The sequence below is a fragment of the Podarcis gaigeae genome, assembly GCF_964106915.1.
Source record: "Podarcis gaigeae genome assembly, chromosome: 10".
NCBI classification, from domain to species: Eukaryota; Metazoa; Chordata; class Lepidosauria; order Squamata; family Lacertidae; genus Podarcis; species Podarcis gaigeae.
The window spans coordinates 13,730,857-13,749,015 of record NC_139686.1 but is presented as its reverse complement, the minus strand read 5'-3'; the positions used below and the strand labels follow the sequence as shown (position 1 = coordinate 13,749,015).

At 45.8% G+C, this 18,159-nt stretch overlaps 1 protein-coding gene across 6 annotated transcripts in view; it reads right to left on the bottom strand.

Annotated features, from left to right (window-relative positions):
* The window catches only part of SLCO1A2 (solute carrier organic anion transporter family member 1A2), a 43,938-nt gene that overhangs the window by 22,300 nt on the left and 3,479 nt on the right, over nt 1–18,159 (bottom strand). Inside the window, exons 1-5 of one of the 6 annotated variants that reach the window (XM_083700294.1) lie at nt 17,455–17,566; nt 10,208–10,315; nt 7,450–7,591; nt 6,346–6,478; nt 4,618–4,724 (exon numbers count right to left, since the gene is read on the bottom strand). In XM_083700294.1, the coding sequence (XP_083556420.1) occupies nt 4,618–4,724; nt 6,346–6,478; nt 7,450–7,591; nt 10,208–10,315; nt 17,455–17,490 (526 nt within the window). In that variant the 5' untranslated portion in view covers nt 17,491–17,566. Of the gene's footprint in view, nt 1–4,617; nt 4,725–6,345; nt 6,479–6,685; nt 6,824–6,860; nt 7,196–7,449; nt 7,592–10,207; nt 10,316–17,068; nt 17,211–17,454; nt 17,567–18,159 lie in introns of those variants that run through there. The other 5 variants (XM_083700295.1, XM_083700296.1, XM_083700298.1 and 2 more) reach the window with 5 other exon arrangements.

The following is an 18,159-nucleotide window of genomic DNA, read 5'->3' as shown; positions in this document are numbered from 1 at the left end:
AGTATTTATAGGAACTCAAACATTGAGATCCCGCTCTGTTCCAGTAACAAGAAGCCGAAAGCACCAGCCTGAAGATGACGAGTGAGACCTCGTCGAAACGTCGCCTAGACACCCCAGCTTTTACACGGGAAGACACCCGAGGACACCAAAACCTGCATTCCTGTACCCGTGAAAATCTACGAAAGCAAATATCTTACCTCTACGGGGAGGAAACCTTCCAGCTGACAAGAACCTACGAGAAACTAGAAGTCCGAAGAGCCACCATCTTATGTGATCTCTTGTTCCTACGCAACTGCCGAGACAACAAATTAATTCCCACATGCTTCCAACTTAAATTCCATTCTAAAACCCCAGCCACCGAAAGGACAAGCCACAAAACCACAGCTCGCCCCTATACACGAAGCCAAGCCAAAGCACAACTAAGTGCAATACAGCCATCTTCTCAGGAAAACTCTTCACAAAGTTCAAGAGGTCAAGACACAAAGACTTTAGCAACTAATCCACACCTAATGACCCACCTAAGTGGTACTCAGGATATCACTCAAGAAATCACTCAAGGTATCTCTCAAGTAATTAAGGAACAAAAGAAGAAAAGGCACACTAGCCTGGGAACTTCCTCTCTGCCCAGAACATTGGAGGCTAGACACCACACCCCCTCTACAGTATTTATAGGAACTCAAACATTGAGATCCCGCTCTGTTCCAGTAACAAGAAGCCGAAAGCACCAGCCTGAAGATGACGAGTGAGACCTCGTCGAAACGTCGCCTAGACACCCCAACTTTTACACGGGAAGACACCCGAGGACACCAAAACCTGCATTCCTGTACCCGTGAAAATCTACGAAAGCAAATATCTTACCTCTACGGGGAGGAAACCTTCCAGCTGACAAGAACCTACGAGAAACTAGAAGTCCGAAGAGCCACCATCTTATGTGATCTCTTGTTCCTACGCAACTGCCGAGACAACAAATTAATTCCCACATGCTTCCAACTTAAATTCCATTCTAAAACCCCAGCCACCGAAAGGACAAGCCACAAAACCACAGCTCGCCCCTATACACGAAGCCAAGCCAAAGCACAACTAAGTGCAATACAGCCATCTTCTCAGGAAAACTCTTCACAAAGTTCAAGAGGTCAAGACACAAAGACTTTAGCAACTAATCCACACCTAATGACCCACCTAAGTGGTACTCAGGATATCACTCAAGAAATCACTCAAGGTATCTCTCAAGTAATTAAGGAACAAAAGAAGAAAAGGCACACTAGCCTGGGAACTTCCTCTCTGCCCAGAACATTGGAGGCTAGACACCACACCCCCTCTACAGTATTTATAGGAACTCAAACATTGAGATCCCGCTCTGTTCCAGTAACAAGAAGCCGAAAGCACCAGCCTGAAGATGACGAGTGAGACCTCGTCGAAACGTCGCCTAGACACCCCAACTTTTACACGGGAAGACACCCGAGGACACCAAAACCTGCATTCCTGTACCCGTGAAAATCTACGAAAGCAAATATCTTACCTCTACGGGGAGGAAACCTTCCAGCTGACAAGAACCTACGAGAAACTAGAAGTCCGAAGAGCCACCATCTTATGTGATCTCTTGTTCCTACGCAACTGCCGAGACAACAAATTAATTCCCACATGCTTCCAACTTAAATTCCATTCTAAAACCCCAGCCACCGAAAGGACAAGCCACAAAACCACAGCTCGCCCCTATACACGAAGCCAAGCCAAAGCACAACTAAGTGCAATACAGCCATCTTCTCAGGAAAACTCTTCACAAAGTTCAAGAGGTCAAGACACAAAGACTTTAGCAACTAATCCACACCTAATGACCCACCTAAGTGGTACTCAGGATATCACTCAAGAAATCACTCAAGGTATCTCTCAAGTAATTAAGGAACAAAAGAAGAAAAGGCACACTAGCCTGGGAACTTCCTCTCTGCCCAGAACATTGGAGGCTAGACACCACACCCCCTCTACAGTATTTATAGGAACTCAAACATTGAGATCCCGCTCTGTTCCAGTAACAAGAAGCCGAAAGCACCAGCCTGAAGATGACGAGTGAGACCTCGTCGAAACGTCGCCTAGACACCCCAACTTTTACACGGGAAGACACCCGAGGACACCAAAACCTGCATTCCTGTACCCGTGAAAATCTACGAAAGCAAATATCTTACCTCTACGGGGAGGAAACCTTCCAGCTGACAAGAACCTACGAGAAACTAGAAGTCCGAAGAGCCACCATCTTATGTGATCTCTTGTTCCTACGCAACTGCCGAGACAACAAATTAATTCCCACATGCTTCCAACTTAAATTCCATTCTAAAACCCCAGCCACCGAAAGGACAAGCCACAAAACCACAGCTCGCCCCTATACACGAAGCCAAGCCAAAGCACAACTAAGTGCAATACAGCCATCTTCTCAGGAAAACTCTTCACAAAGTTCAAGAGGTCAAGACACAAAGACTTTAGCAACTAATCCACACCTAATGACCCACCTAAGTGGTACTCAGGATATCACTCAAGAAATCACTCAAGGTATCTCTCAAGTAATTAAGGAACAAAAGAAGAAAAGGCACACTAGCCTGGGAACTTCCTCTCTGCCCAGAACATTGGAGGCTAGACACCACACCCCCTCTACAGTATTTATAGGAACTCAAACATTGAGATCCCGCTCTGTTCCAGTAACAAGAAGCCGAAAGCACCAGCCTGAAGATGACGAGTGAGACCTCGTCGAAACGTCGCCTAGACACCCCAACTTTTACACGGGAAGACACCCGAGGACACCAAAACCTGCATTCCTGTACCCGTGAAAATCTACGAAAGCAAATATCTTACCTCTACGGGGAGGAAACCTTCCAGCTGACAAGAACCTACGAGAAACTAGAAGTCCGAAGAGCCACCATCTTATGTGATCTCTTGTTCCTACGCAACTGCCGAGACAACAAATTAATTCCCACATGCTTCCAACTTAAATTCCATTCTAAAACCCCAGCCACCGAAAGGACAAGCCACAAAACCACAGCTCGCCCCTATACACGAAGCCAAGCCAAAGCACAACTAAGTGCAATACAGCCATCTTCTCAGGAAAACTCTTCACAAAGTTCAAGAGGTCAAGACACAAAGACTTTAGCAACTAATCCACACCTAATGACCCACCTAAGTGGTACTCAGGATATCACTCAAGAAATCACTCAAGGTATCTCTCAAGTAATTAAGGAACAAAAGAAGAAAAGGCACACTAGCCTGGGAACTTCCTCTCTGCCCAGAACATTGGAGGCTAGACACCACACCCCCTCTACAGTATTTATAGGAACTCAAACATTGAGATCCCGCTCTGTTCCAGTAACAAGAAGCCGAAAGCACCAGCCTGAAGATGACGAGTGAGACCTCGTCGAAACGTCGCCTAGACACCCCAACTTTTACACGGGAAGACACCCGAGGACACCAAAACCTGCATTCCTGTACCCGTGAAAATCTACGAAAGCATATATATATATATATATATACACCTTCTCATCTGACTGCGTTGCCCTCAGCCACTCTGGGTGGCTTCCAACATATATAAAAACATAACAAAGCTTTCAACGTTTAATATTTTTTTAAAAAAACTCCTTTCAGATATCTTCTAAAGGTTGTATCATTATTTATCTCCTTGGCTCAGGGGTCGCATAACTCCATACCCTCCAACATTTCTCCGATGGAAATAGGGACGTTCTAAGGAAAACCTGCACATTCCAGGATCAAATCAGAAAATGGGATGGCTTCTGTAAAGCCAGGACCAGTGGCGTAGCGTGGGGGGTGCAGGGGGGGCCGACCGCACCGGGCGCAACATCTGGGGGTTAGGGTTAGGGGCGCAAATCCACGGGTTAGGGGGTGCAAATTACTTGCCTTGCCCCGGGTGCTGACAACCCACGCTACGCCACTGGCCAGGACCGTCCCTGAAAAATAGGACACTTGGAGTGTCTGAGTTATTTTGGGGGGTTAAGTCTTCAGGTGGCAAAATATCCTGAGCCCTGCAATGGAGCCGCTGAATCACATACAAAGAAAATATGCCTGCTGGTGCTATGGCACTGTCTGTTCCCACATCCATCCCAACTCTCAGCCACCAGTCACACAGTTCTCATTTAAAGTCGACCTAACCAAATTTGCATTTTCTGAAACAATATACTGAATTTTGCAGGGCAATTTTCCAGCCAAGTGATATGTTCAAAAATGCATTTACTGTGGTAATGTGTACATATAAATGCATACATCAATGACTCTAACATACAACAATGCATTGTTTTAGGGGAAATGGCTTGCCCAAAATGTATACATTAGGCAAAATTGTGCACAAACGTGTATGTATAGCAGGAGAAATTAGCACAAAAATGCTGGATTCTCATGAGGACATTTTTTTAAATTAAAAAGTGCAAATCGATGTAAAAATGTGGAAAGCTCAGCTGAAGACTGGAAAAGGCTGGAGAAAACGAGAGAAACCCAAAATGGCAGATCTGGCCAACCCTAGACACAGGTAGAGTAGGCCTCAAAAACACTACAAAAGCTGGCATCTACAAAGGTAATACAGTAGAAAGAAAGACAGTGAAAAATGAATCTAGGAAGGAACCTCACCTTCTGAGGGTTGTTCGGTCGCCATGGAAAACTGGCTATGATTTGCAAGGCAAACAGCTATGGTTGAAGAATTTTCAGATACAGAAAGAGAGTTTTCATAGCGGTACCTGTGGAGTCAGAATAAAATGTACACATGAAATGAGTGTGGCTCAGTTGCAGATCATTTGCTTTGCATGCAGAAGGTCCCAGGTTCATTCTCTGGTGTCTCCAGGTCTGGTAGGGAGAGAATCTCTGTCTCAGGCCCTGGAGAGTTCCTGCCACTCATGAATAGATAATACTGAGCTAAATAGACCAATGTTCTGACTGAGTGACTGACTGAGTGACAATTTCCTTGTGGCTACACATTACAGAAACAGATCAGTAGTTATGGGTTATGAGAGTAGCATCCTTTTATACAGATTTACTCAGTACTTTTTTCTGGGGGGGACGCATACCCCTAAACATTTTGTGAATCTTTGTACTTTTGTCCATTTACTATATTTATTTTCCCCGATTTGAACTATAAAATGGTGATTTTCTTGTGTCAAAAAACATTTTTTAAGAAAAAAAAAGCACTGGATTTACTGATCAGCTATGCTCAGGTGCCCATCTTCTAGGAAACCTATCTGTTAAAACCAGCACTGCATTTAGGATGGCATGGGCAGTTCCCCCCCCCATAGGGTGCCGAATCAAGGGGGTGCAAAACTGAGAAGATCCATAACTGAGAAGATCCCTTTGGATGATTGGCTGCAATGATCTGTTGGTAGTTCCACATGCTTTTGCATCAGCCTTCAAAAACCACCTGTGCAACTCCCTGCATTATGTGCAAACATTCCATATACCGTATCGGCCCGAATATAAGATGCACCCACAAATAAGCTGCAACTTTAAAATTCAAGATTTAATTGTGGGTGCAGCCCGCCTCCCGGCACTACTGCCCTGAATGGGGGGCGGCTGGCGCCTCGCTCCCCAAGCCAGCGCCAGCGCTTGGTTCTGAACATACTGTGAGCCTGCTTCTTGGCACTATCTCCCCAAGCTGCCCCATCCCCTGTTCAGGGCGGTAGGCCCGGAAGGTGTGCGTGTAGAGCTCGGTTCCGAATATAAGCCGCACTTTAATTTTTCACAGTTGGAATTTGGGGGGGGGGGGGAACGTGTGGCTTATATTCAGGCCAATACGGTATTTTCTCTTGTGATGTGCTGTGTTCTGGGACATTGTTCATTCTCTCTGCTTCCATGATCAAACTGCTTCTGTGCTGCCAATGCAACAAAAACAACATGGGAGGCAGCAGTGGTGAGTTACCAGTCTCTGCAACCACAGCAGATGCTGTGATTCTGCAGCTGTATGCCTTCAACTTGGGGAGCGCAATCCATTGCTCTCAAGAGAGACAGATACCAACAAGCATACAACTTCCCCCCAAAAAACTCGTATTAAAGATACCTTTCTAATAACATCTGCAAATGTATTTCTTAAATGTTTACACTGATTTTATACAAATACATACAACTCTCCCACCAGAAAAACACTGATATTACAATTAAAATCTTATTAATCAGAGGCCCCTTACTAACTGTTTCTGCAGATTTATTTCTTAATTCTTCCCCTTTAATTTGATGTTCAGGTGTGCATGGGATGAATGGGGTGGGGTTGCATATTCCGTGTTGAAATAACGGTTTCAAGGAGAAGAGCCCAAGGTTCCAACAGGAGCAGATAGACAGGTATACCTCGGAAGTATGAGCAATGGGATTTACCTGCCCATCAAGAAATGAGGTAGCGCTATCAGAAAACATCCGAAACCCATAACTATGCAACCAATGGCGATCATGCGTGGTCTGTGGAGTTTTGATCCCAAGTAGCTCACAAAGGGTATTACCAGCAAGTTGCCTGTGGAAATAGAGAACATAGACTATCATCCGTCCAAAGTTATTCACTCTTCAGTCCTATCAGTCTCAGTAGGAGAGTTAGGCAAAGGCAGTCCAAGCTATTTGGCTGCCCTAAACACCTCATCCAATGCCCCCCCCCCCTTGAAGTTGCCTCCACAATCTTGTTGGGTCCAGGATGGGGATTCTGTTTCTTGTGTGCAAGCAGGACCTGAGTGCAAGTGCACTTTCCCCTCCTGCAGTTTCCAGCTATTCATATTCAGAAGCATACTGCCTTTGACTGTGGATGAAGAACATAGCAATCGTGGCTACTAGCCATTGAATGAGCTAATAGTGTTCTCCTAATAAGGTGTTATTCTCACGCTTTGTAACAATTTGGTGACAACCTGTCTGGCTCTCGGAGAGAGTGTTTTGAGCTACCAATCACTCTGGATCGATTCGGGTCAATCCAACCTGCTCCAGAACAATCCAGACTTTCTTCAACCTGATCTGGATTCATCCCAAATTGTCTCAATTCAGTTCAAGGTTGGACTTTTCTGAGTGGCACCGTCCTAGCATGTAGCTCACTAAAGTGAGCTTTCATTTCTTTTCCAGAACAGTAGCTCTTTTGGTCTGTTGTACTAATCTTTTTATACACCCTGCATATACTTTTGAGAGTGATCCCCCATCATTCTCAATGGGATTTATTTCTGTAAAGACTTGCATAGGTTTGGGAATGCAAGGTAGCCATGGTGAAGATAAAAGCAGAGTGGTCTTTATTCTAGATAGCCCAGAAGACTTTTGTCTCTAGCTTCACCTATCATTGCTCTGATTTTGCCAATCAAAGGCATTTGGCCCTCAACAGGTTACAACTGAAGGGATGTGGACCTTGCCAGGAAAAAAGGATGTCCACTATTCCTGGATTGGTCTTTCTATGCATTTAGACATGCCTGTTAAGCTATGGTTGAATTCTCATCAACCTTTTCACTTGCATACCCATTTCAAAGCTTCCGTTTATCACACCAACCAACGAGGCAGGGATGTTGAACCGCCGTTCAATCTGTGTGAGCATGCTGTTCATGTAAGCCCCAGACATGGTCTTGGCGAGATAAGCAAAAGATAGTGACACCAGAAAGACCTAGAAGAGAATGTGGAGAACTCATTAAATCAACAATAGGACCTTGTTAGGGGGATTCGAAGATGGTGGAGCTCTTGAAATTGCAAAACGAAGGGCTGGTGAAAATGTTATCGTGTAGTTTAGGGTGGAAAGGTATGGAGAGGGGCAAGAATATTCATATGCTCCACCTCCTGACTCCATCCAATTGTAGCCAAATGGAATGGGGTTAGGCACATGCACACACAAATCTTGCAACACTTGCAAATCTTGATGGTCAATGTCATGGGCTGGATGGATGCAAAGGAGTGGTGGGAGGCACCAACTGGGGAACCCTCAGGGGAAGAAGGCTTAGAGCCAGTGGCTTGGTGGTGGGATGAGAATGAGTGGCCAGAGGGAGAAGAGGGAGCAGAATGGGAGGAGGGGGTGTTAGAAGTTGAAGAGGCAACAGGGTTTAGTGAGGAGGAAGAGGCTATGGCAGAGAGCAGTTCAGAATCAGAGGCAGAAGCAGAGGGGGGTCAAGAGGCAGAGAGGAGGGACACTGCTGAAGAGGCCAGGGAATCTCCCCCTCCTGGTGTGACCAGGTCACCTCCTCCCTGGTCTCCCAGAACCAGAAGAGGAATGAAGAGAGCAGAGCGAAGAGAGACAATGCGACAAAGTACAAGGAAGAGGAGCCTCCGAAAGTGCTGGGAGGACGTGGCCCTTCAGTTCTTGCAACTGTCTCCTTGAGGCAAGACCTACTGGGAAGAGTTGCTGTGATCACAGGGTTTCTTTGAATAAAAAGTTAACTTCACTGACAGCAGTGGCTTTATTGCTGACCTGCTTCTGACTCCAGCTCCTGACAGTTGGCAAGCTCTGTGAGTGTGCATGTATATATAATTGCCCTTTTCTCTGTGCATATGAACAATTTCCATAGGTATATGTGAAATTGCCCTTTTCTTGGTATGTGATTGCTTCATTCCCCATGTGTGTGATTGCCCCCTTCCATGTGTGCATGCAAAATTACCTCTTCTCTCTGAGTCTGATTGACCCTTTCTCTCTGTGTTATATTGCCCCCTTTCCTGTCCTCCCTAATAGGACACTGAGAACGACCCTGGATCTACTTGACACAAAGTGAGAAACAACAGTGTCATGTTTAATCCCAAAACTTAAAGAGGCCATGGAAATCCAGTACTGATAAGCCTTAATCCCATTAGTTCTGCTTGGGACCACAGACAGACCATAAACCTGACACCCAGAACACAATTCAGTTGGCTGTCCTTCTCTTCCTTTATCCCATGCCTATGGAGTCGATGCCAAGCACTTAAATCTCGAGAAGCGGTGCCCTTAAGGAAACCGGATAAACTGTGGTCTTTGCTCCTTCCTCTGGTTTTCTCATATAAACAAATTAAAAGATAAAGGGGGGATTAAAAGATGAGATAAGGCTTATGGACACAAATGGTTAGAAGCCCAACTTTTATACTAAACAAGTAAATCCAGCCTGTGCCTACCTGCCGCCTTACTTACAACCAGTCTAGGGCAGGCATAGTCTTGGCTTCAGTCTTGCACCATGTAAAGGAGGCAGGCAACACTAGGTTGAGGTGGCTCCATCTACAATTGGTTCTGGCTCCATCTATTCCCTGCCTTCCACCCCATTGGTCCCAATGGGACCAGCCTACCATATAAAGTAAGAAGAACCACAGCCAAGGTTCCACCAACTTTTGCCTCTGGCCCTGCCCACAATCAGCATGTGGCTTATGGGAAAGTTACCAAGCAGAGAATGTGGCCCTTGGTTGTGAAGAGTTCCTCACTCCTTATCTATCCAATGCGCGCGGGTGAACGCAGGTGGCGCTGTGGTCTAAACCACAGAGCCTAGAGCTTGCAGATCAGAAGGTTGGTGGTTTGAATCTCCACGACGGGGTGAGCTCCCTTTGTTCGGTCCCTGCTCCTGCCAACCTAGCAGTTTGAAAGCACGTCAAAGTGCAAGTAGATAAATAGGTACCGCTTCAGCAGGAAGGTAAACGGCATTTCCATGCGCAGCTCTGGTTCTCCAAAAGCGGCTTAGTCATGCTGGCCACATGACCCGGAAGCTGTACACCTGCTCCCTCAGCCAGTAAAGTGAGATGAGCTCCACAACCCTAGAGTTGTCCATGACTGGACCTAACGGTCAGGGGTCCCTTTACCATTACCTTTACCTATCCCATGTAAGGGCTGGTTAGCAAATACTGCTTGATTTATGTTAATAAAAAACCTGTTTTCCTCTCTTGCTTTGCTCTTGAATTGTTGAGTTAATGATTATCTTAAGTTAGAATCCTTGGGTTGAGTACTGCAGGTTTTCTTGGAGCCCACACTGACTGTTCTGCTTCATGCTACTTAATTGAGGTAGGAGGGCAGATAACAAACGTCTGCTTTTCTCCCCTTTAACATGCCGTTGGTTCCAATTTCTATGTGCTCAGGTATTTGGATAATGGTCACACAACCATTTGTGTGCAAATTATGCAAGGGGCATCTCTCCTTTGCAAAGGAGGTGGAAACTCAACAATATTTATTAATTTAAAGGATTTAAAGGAAAGTCAACAAAGCTTCCTAGGTGCTCAGCAACTTTCTCAAGGGGTCTGCGCAGATCCATCTACAACAAAAGAGTCATAGCATTTTTCTTACCTTCAGCTTGCTCATACAGAATATAGATGGCTCCTTAGCTCCTTTCATTGTGCTTTTTGAATCGGCTGCGGAATCTTCCTTATGGTTATTTGTATCTGTCCCAGCATCCTTTTAAAGGAAAAGATGAAAAGAAGCGTACAAGACTAAGTTTAAAAATACTATAGAGTGGTATGCAATAACAGCTTGCGGGTGGGGTGGTGGGGTACACAGCTAATAAACTACATTCCCTGCATGTGGGTAGCTATTGTTTACAGGGTGGGATGAGGTGGCAGGGAAGTCAGCGAGGTGCAAACCCATCATTGAAGCCAATCCAATGTTCCCGCCAGTGTGTTTGCACTGTGATGACTTCCCTGCCACTCTTCCGTCTCGATAAGCAACAGGGACTCATCTGTCAGAAAGCTTGCATAGTACAGCTTATGGATGCATGGTGCTTTCAGTTTACCTACCTGGAAATAATCTGCAGTGAAATCAATGGGACTGACGTCTCAAAACACGCATAGGATTGGGCTCTTAGGCACACCTGATGTACGTAGGACACAGAGAAACTATTGATCTTGGTTCATGCATAAATACCCATAATTGACAGCAAGCTGATAGGTCTATAATTTCCTTGGTCATTGGCTTGACTCTTTTTAAAAATGGGCATGACTACTACTACTACTCTCTTCCAGCTAGAAGGAATCATACCAGAACTATTTATTGTAGTAAAAAAGGGCAGCCACCAATGTTGATTTGCTTTTATAAGCTACAAAGGAAGACAGCCAGTCCTCAGGGCCTCACTTGGAAAAGTGCCAATTCTGCAGATCAAAGTGACTGTGTGGACACATATGGAGTAAGATGATTCTTTGAGTAAACTAATCAAATCGTTATTCCTGAATATGACAATATAGGGAAATAGAGTTACATAGCTAAAACACACTGGGTTATATCCAACTACTCAAAGAAGACCCACTGAAAATAATGAACCTAAGTTGGCCATATCCATTTATTTCCATAGATCTACTCTGAGTGCCTCTAGCATCAGCGACAACCCATTGATTAATGATGCCACTCAAAAACTAGCGCATTCATAAGTCAACTCTAGTAGTTTCATAATTCTTCAAAGCATTGTGAGCCCTTATTCAATGATTTTAGAAAATGTTTTCTTAGTTTGAAACAACGAGATTATGAGCAAACAACATGAGATCACAACCGATCATAAAATGCCATGATACCGTGATGCATGTGTTGGGAAAGAATGTTGCATTGTGCGTGCCACATTCCCCAGATGCACTTCAGTGATGTGCAATAATTCAGACACTTTGAAATCTGGTGGTAACAAATAACTTCATAGCAGAAGGTCTCAGGTTCAAGGTCTCCAGCATCTCTAGGTCAGGCTGGGTTGCATCTAACACTGTGAAGGCAGAGTTTTGCTTGCCCAAGGAGACCTCCAGTTCCTCTACTCCTGCTGCATGCTTCAGACTACTTCAGAGGGTCCCAGAACCTGGAACTGATTTGGAAGGGTGGAAGGGGCAAATGATGAAGAGAGCATTCCATCGGTCTGTTGCACCAGTGGAACTTCAGTGATGGACAGTGCCCCCTGTCTGAAACCCTGCCAGAATATTGTTGCATGCTATCCCAGTCTCCAGGCAGTTTACAATTCCAGAGCTTCCAGGCACTTACCCGGGATTCGGTTTCCCCGGAATGAGGGAGATGGTAGTGTTTTTAGGCTATATAGTTTATTTACACATATATACAACCTCAGCCTATGAAGACCCTGAGGCCCCAAGAAGGTCTTGCTTTTCCCATAACCACAGCCTTGGATTCAAGCATAAATCAAGGATGTCTCTCTCGCTCAGGTTCCTGCCTGCATCCTGCTTCTAGCCCAGCTCTCACACACACACCTCTGGCACAAAGCCACTTCCTTTGTTACACTAACGACCCATACTTTGTTGTTGTTGTTTAGTCGTTTAGTCGTGTCCGACTCTTCGTGACCCCATGGAACAGAGCACGCCAGGCACTCCTGTCTTCCACTGCCTCCCGCAGTTTGGTCAAACTCATGCTGGTAGCTTCGAGAACACTACCCAACCATCTCGTCCTCTGTCATCCCCTTCTCCTTGTGCCCTCCATCTTTTCCAACATCAGGGTCTTTTCCAGGGAGTCTTCTCTTCTCATGAGGTGGCCAAAGTATTGGAGCCTCAGCTTCAGGATCTGTCCTTCCAGTGAGCACTCAGGGCTGATTTCCTTCAGAATGGATAGGTTTGATCTTCTTGCAGTCCATGGGACTCTCAAGAGTCTCCTCCAGCACCATAATTCAAAAGCATTAGTTCTTCGGCGATCAGCCTTCTTGATGGTCCAGCTTTCACTCCCATACATCACTACTGGGAAAACCATAGCTTTTACTATACGGACCCATACTTAGAGGACTATTAAGTCACCAAGGAGCTGGCCTGGCGATTCTGACAAATGCATCCTCTATTAGATTTTAACCCTTGCTGGATTCAGGAATTAGAAGGGGCTGAGGCATACAGCCTAACACAAACACATCCTGTCCAAACTCACAAGAATCTTGATCTAGATGAGACAGCAGGCTGGCTCAGTATAAGGCAGCTTTCTCTGTTCCTAATTTCCATCCATGTTTATGCCAGTGGATTTGTAATTCAACAGGCACATTGCAAATTATACTGTTCTGGGCTCAATGTGTTCATCACTAATCTTAATATGTGCGCAGAGACCCCCACCCAGAAAGAGACAGGAAATATGCTGAGCTTCAAAGCATGTACACTGCTGAAACGGCTCTATTTTCTCCATGTCTTGATCCTGCAGGTACTCCTAACCATTAGGTCCAGTCGCAGACGACTCTGTGGTTGTGCACTCATCTCTCTCTATAGGCCAAGGGAGCTGGCATTTGTCTGCAGACAGCTTCAGGTCATGTGGCCATTATGACTAAGCCGCTTCTGGCGAACCAGAGCAGTGCACAGAAATGCCGTTTACCTTCCCTGCCGGAGCGGTACCTATTTATCTACTTGCACTTGACGTGCTTTTGAACTGCTAGGTGGGCAGGAGCTGGGACCGAACAACGGGAGCTCACCCCCTCGCAGGGATTTGAACTGCCGACCTTCCAATCAGCAAGCCCTAGGCTCTGTGGTTTAGACCACAGTGCCACCCGTGTCCCTGATCCTACAGATTCTTGCCTAAATAAGCACACCAAGATTCTTTATTCTGGATTAAAATACAAAACCCACGTACATCTCTGGACTCAATACATTCGAGATCCTCTCTCTCTCTCTCAACAATACAAGTTCATTCTCTTATTTAGTCCAAAAGAATAATGGCTTCTGCTGGCTTTTCTGTTTGCTGGGAGCTGCTTCACATAGGAAGAAGAGGAAAAGGAAGTGGGATAGCTTTATTTAAGGTTAGGTTCAATTACATTCCTTGAAAAGAAGTGGGGAAGTTTCAGATCCCCCTGAAAAAGATGTGAGGTGGCATCCCATAACCCTGCTGTAAGGATAATAGCCTATAATGGTCAGGGGAGGAGAGCTAATGATTGGGAGTTAGTTGGCCATCTGTCTGTTGAGTTTGAGCGATAAGATACCTATCAGAGCTGGGTGTTGGGAAGGGGAGGGCACAGGATTGTGAATGAGAATCAAACAATGTTGTTGTTTAGTCGTTTAGTCGTGTCCGACTCTTCGTAACCCCATGGACCAGAGCACACCAGGCACTCCTGTTTTTCACTGCCTCCTGCAGTTTGGTCAAACTCATGCTGGTGGCTTTGAGAACACTATCCAACCATCTCGTCCTCTGTTGTCCCCTTCTCCTTGTGCAGTTTGAAAGCCTTTCCCAACACCAGGGTCTTTTCCAGGGAGTCTTCTCTTCTCATGAGGTGGCCAAAGTCTTGGAGCCTCAGCTTCAGGATTTGTCCTTCCAGTGAGCACTCAGGGCTGATTTCCTTCAGAATGGGTAGGTTTGATCTTCTTGCAGTCCATGGGACTCTCAAGAGTCTCATCCAGTGCCATATTTCAAAAGCATCAGTTCTTCGGCGATCAGCCTTCTTGATGGTCCAGCTCTCACTTCCATACATTACTACTGGGAAAACCATAGCTTTTACTATACAGACCTTTGATGTCTCTGCTTTTTAAGATGCTGTCTAGGTTTGTCAAACAATAGTTTCCACTTTAGAAGAGACAGGAGAGAGGAGGAAAGAGAGATGATGGCTGAAGGCAACTTGAGACTGCAGTGCCAATTTCTGGGGAGAAGGTCTGCTGGTTTTCAGGAGAGACAGCTGCTTGTTCAAGTTGTTATTATCGGTATGTAAAGCTCTTAGCAACTCGGGACCAGTTTACCTTACCCACTCGACCGCTTCAATCTGCAGAGCTGGTTGCAGGTGCCAAGTAAGACTTGCTCTGCCTTTGTAAAGAATCAATATTTCCATGTGGCAGCACCTGCACATTGGGACTCCCTGCCAACCGTCAAGGCGGGAGTCAGGAGCAGGTCAGCAATAACTCACAAGGTCTCAATGAAGTTTATTCTTTATTCAAAGAAACAAAACAGCTCAGGCAGAATGGGCACAGCAAATCCTCCCAGTAGATCTTGCCTCAATGAGGCAGTTGCGAGGACTGAAGAACCTCATTTTCCACAGCTCTCTAAGTCTCCTCTTCCCCCAAGTCCTTCCCAAGCAACTTGAGACTTCTTTGCCTTGTCTGTCTCTGTTCAACCCTCTTCATACCTCTTCTGGTTCTGGGAGACTGGGGGCAGGGAGGGTAGATTGTCGCAGCAGAAGGGGGTGACACCCTGGCTTCTTCAGCAACCTGCCTCATCTCTGCCTCTTGGCTTCCCTCCTCTCCTGCTTCATCTTCTGATTCTGGACTTCTCTCTGCCACAGATTCTCCCTGCTCACTAAACCCTGTAACCTCTTCAGCTTTTGACACCTCTTCTTCCCACTGTTCTCTCTCTAACCACCAATCTCCAGGCTTTGAGTTTTCGTCCCTTGGGGGATTCCCTGTCTGGTTCCTTCCACCACTCCTCTGCATCCAGCCAGTCCACAACACCAACTGACAACAGGTAGGTGTACTCTTTTTTGGCACCTGCTAAAACTATTTCTATTTAGGCAAGCCTGCCCAGCTACGTAGATTGGTAGGGCAGTGTTGGCTTCCACTGGCACTTTCTCTTCCCAAGAGTGTAGAGCTGCCCCAGGAACTGCTTAGAGAGCAGGGCAACACTGTTCTCCCCAATGGGAATATTACACATGTACCATAACAGTACTGTACACTGGGGTGGGCAACCTTTTCCAGCTTAGGCCCAATGGGTGGGGACTATGGGCTTGTCCCACACCTAGAAAATGGGTTTTTTCCATTGACTCTCACTTTCTATACATGGGTCCAAGTGGTTTTGCCTTTGCTCAGCCACCATCCCCTGGGAAACCCATTCTTTAGCGCTAAATCAGAACTAACAGCAGTCTGCAGGAAAACCCGGTTGCTGTTTGTTCCAATTCCGCACTAAAGATCAAGTTTCCCAGAGGGAAAGCAGCAGGGTAAATGGAGGCGGGAGCCGTAAAAGGAAGCAGATTTTGGTTGAACATCAGGCAAAATGTCCTATGCTAAGAGCTGTTTGGCAAGGCTCTCCTTCGCTCGAGATATTTAAGTGGCGTCTGAACAGCTGTTTATTAGAGGCGCCATTCCTCCATCATGCATAGAAGGCCCCGCACTGAGCACAGAGGTAATTTTAGGGCAGCACAACCAGTTCGCCCACACTAAGCGCTGAGTGGAGAGGGCACCTGAGAAGCATTGGCGTGGCTACAGGGAGGAGGCGTGAGGGCTCTGTCAAGGTCCTAGAGTCCACCCATCTCCTTCCCAAAACCCAGGTGATACTTGCCCAGCATTGGGAAGGAGGTCAGTGGCCTCTAAGACCCTGCCAGAGCCCTCACACCTCCTTCCCAAAGCCTGGCAGGGTGCAAGGACGAGGGGGGAGGAGCGCCAAATTTGGGGCAAGCACAAGGTGCCATAGTACCAAATTCCGTCCTTGATGTGCAGAGAGTTGTCTATGGTGCTGTGATCCTCTGATTCTATGGCAATGCCTTGCAGAGGTGTACAGTTTGCCTCTCAGCAGCTTCAAGCCCCCTTACACACATGCGCATGCACACACACAAAAATGATGACCGGCATTTTGCTCGTTAACTCGATGTGCCCTCAAATAAACAAACCAAGTGCTGCGATTTGGAAGTGCTGGCTGTTCCTTTAGGAAAAGTTTTAGGTGCAACACGGGAGAGATATCATGCCCCCAATCCCCCGCCACACACACACCATCCCCATTGCAGCATCGGTTATGAAAATCTGCTTGCCGGAAAAAATACAATACACAAAAGTCCTGCGAGCTCCATGCCAAGAAATGCTTTAAAAGAACGTCAGGTGTTTGATTTCCCTGAACTCCTGGTTACACAATTATTTTGGACGTTTCTTCAGGTCATTAAAGGGAGCAGCATTTTCAGAATGCTTGTACAGTGCGATGCTTTTAATCGCTTGATCTGTTAGTTCAAAGCGAGCCAGCAAAGAAACTAAAACAAAAAACAGCAACCCAAAACATGCTACAATCTAGGATTTGATGGCATGCAACCTAAAGGCTGTGTGTGTGTAAGTTAGAATCTTGCAAATCCCAACATTCTTTATAATGTTTTTTGAAAAAGGACTCTTCTAGTCATCATGACTGTAAGATAAATGTAACGTCATATATTCCCTGCGCCAAGCAAGCTTCCCATCTTTGCATCAACCCAAAGCTCTGATTTTTAACATTCCCATTAGATGACTTTTCTCCCCGTTTACAATTCTGATCTTCCCTCCCATCTCTTTCCGTCTTGTGGCATCTTTATGGCTTTGTTGCTATCCATACCTCGGTGATCCTGTTAGTGGCAAATCCATTGGCTTCTCTCCTCAAATCTAACCCATATCAGAGTTTCTTTTGGGATGAAGCCATTGCAGTTTTGGAGCAATGAAAGGATCTCTTATGAGGGACACAAAACCAGGACAACGGGGGAAAGAACAGGACTGAATGTACTTCTTTCTTAGAAGAAGTCTAAGTGAAACTTTTGTTATATTCAGCAGTGACCTGCTGAGCGGAAGAAAGAAACAAGAAACAGGGGGGACCTTGAGCCAAAATAAATAACCCAGAAAACTGCCCCATTTCAAGACATGGTCCTATCTCTCTTTACAGCTCTCCTCTCTATTCTTGCAAGTGCATTTCAGACAATAAACTAGGCACAACCTTGGATTGCCTACCTTGATGCTATCATTCATCTTGGCTTCAGTTTCCATTTCAGACCAAGATCGGACCACACACTACCTGAATGTCTCCTCTGCTCTCTCTTCCTTTTTCAGCTAAGCTTGTAAAAAGACTTGAGTCCTGGGTAATTCCCTAAACAATTTTAATCCCTGCAGGTCTTTGATTACCTTGAGTTCTGGCCAGTCGACTGCCATTAACCCCTAACAGGATCCAAAATGTTGCACTGATGTGCTCATTAAAGGCAAAATATGTACACAGTGAAACTGAGATAATGAACACTGGCTCCTCTAGATGAACTGTTTAACTGAGCATTTGTTTTGCTTTGCTTGCATAAAGCTTGCACAGCAGTTAGAGTCCTGGGCCAACCAATATGGTGCCTTCTGTTGGACTACAACTCCCATGAGCCCCGGCCAGCATGGCCAATTGTCAGGGATGATGGGAGTTGGAGTCCAACAGCAGCTGAGTGGGCACCACTATGGACTCCTCCAGGCATCCTTTTTATGATGGCGCCAGGGCACATATACAATCTTGCTTTCAATACAGTTTTTACAACTCTTGTCTCTGTTTTATTATAAAATGAAATAATAATAAACTTTACAAAACCCTAAATTTTTGCATCCGCTAAAAATTGTTGTATAAAAGGGTAAAGGGACCCCTGACTATTAGGTCCAGTCGTGACTGACTCTGGGGTTGCGGCGCTC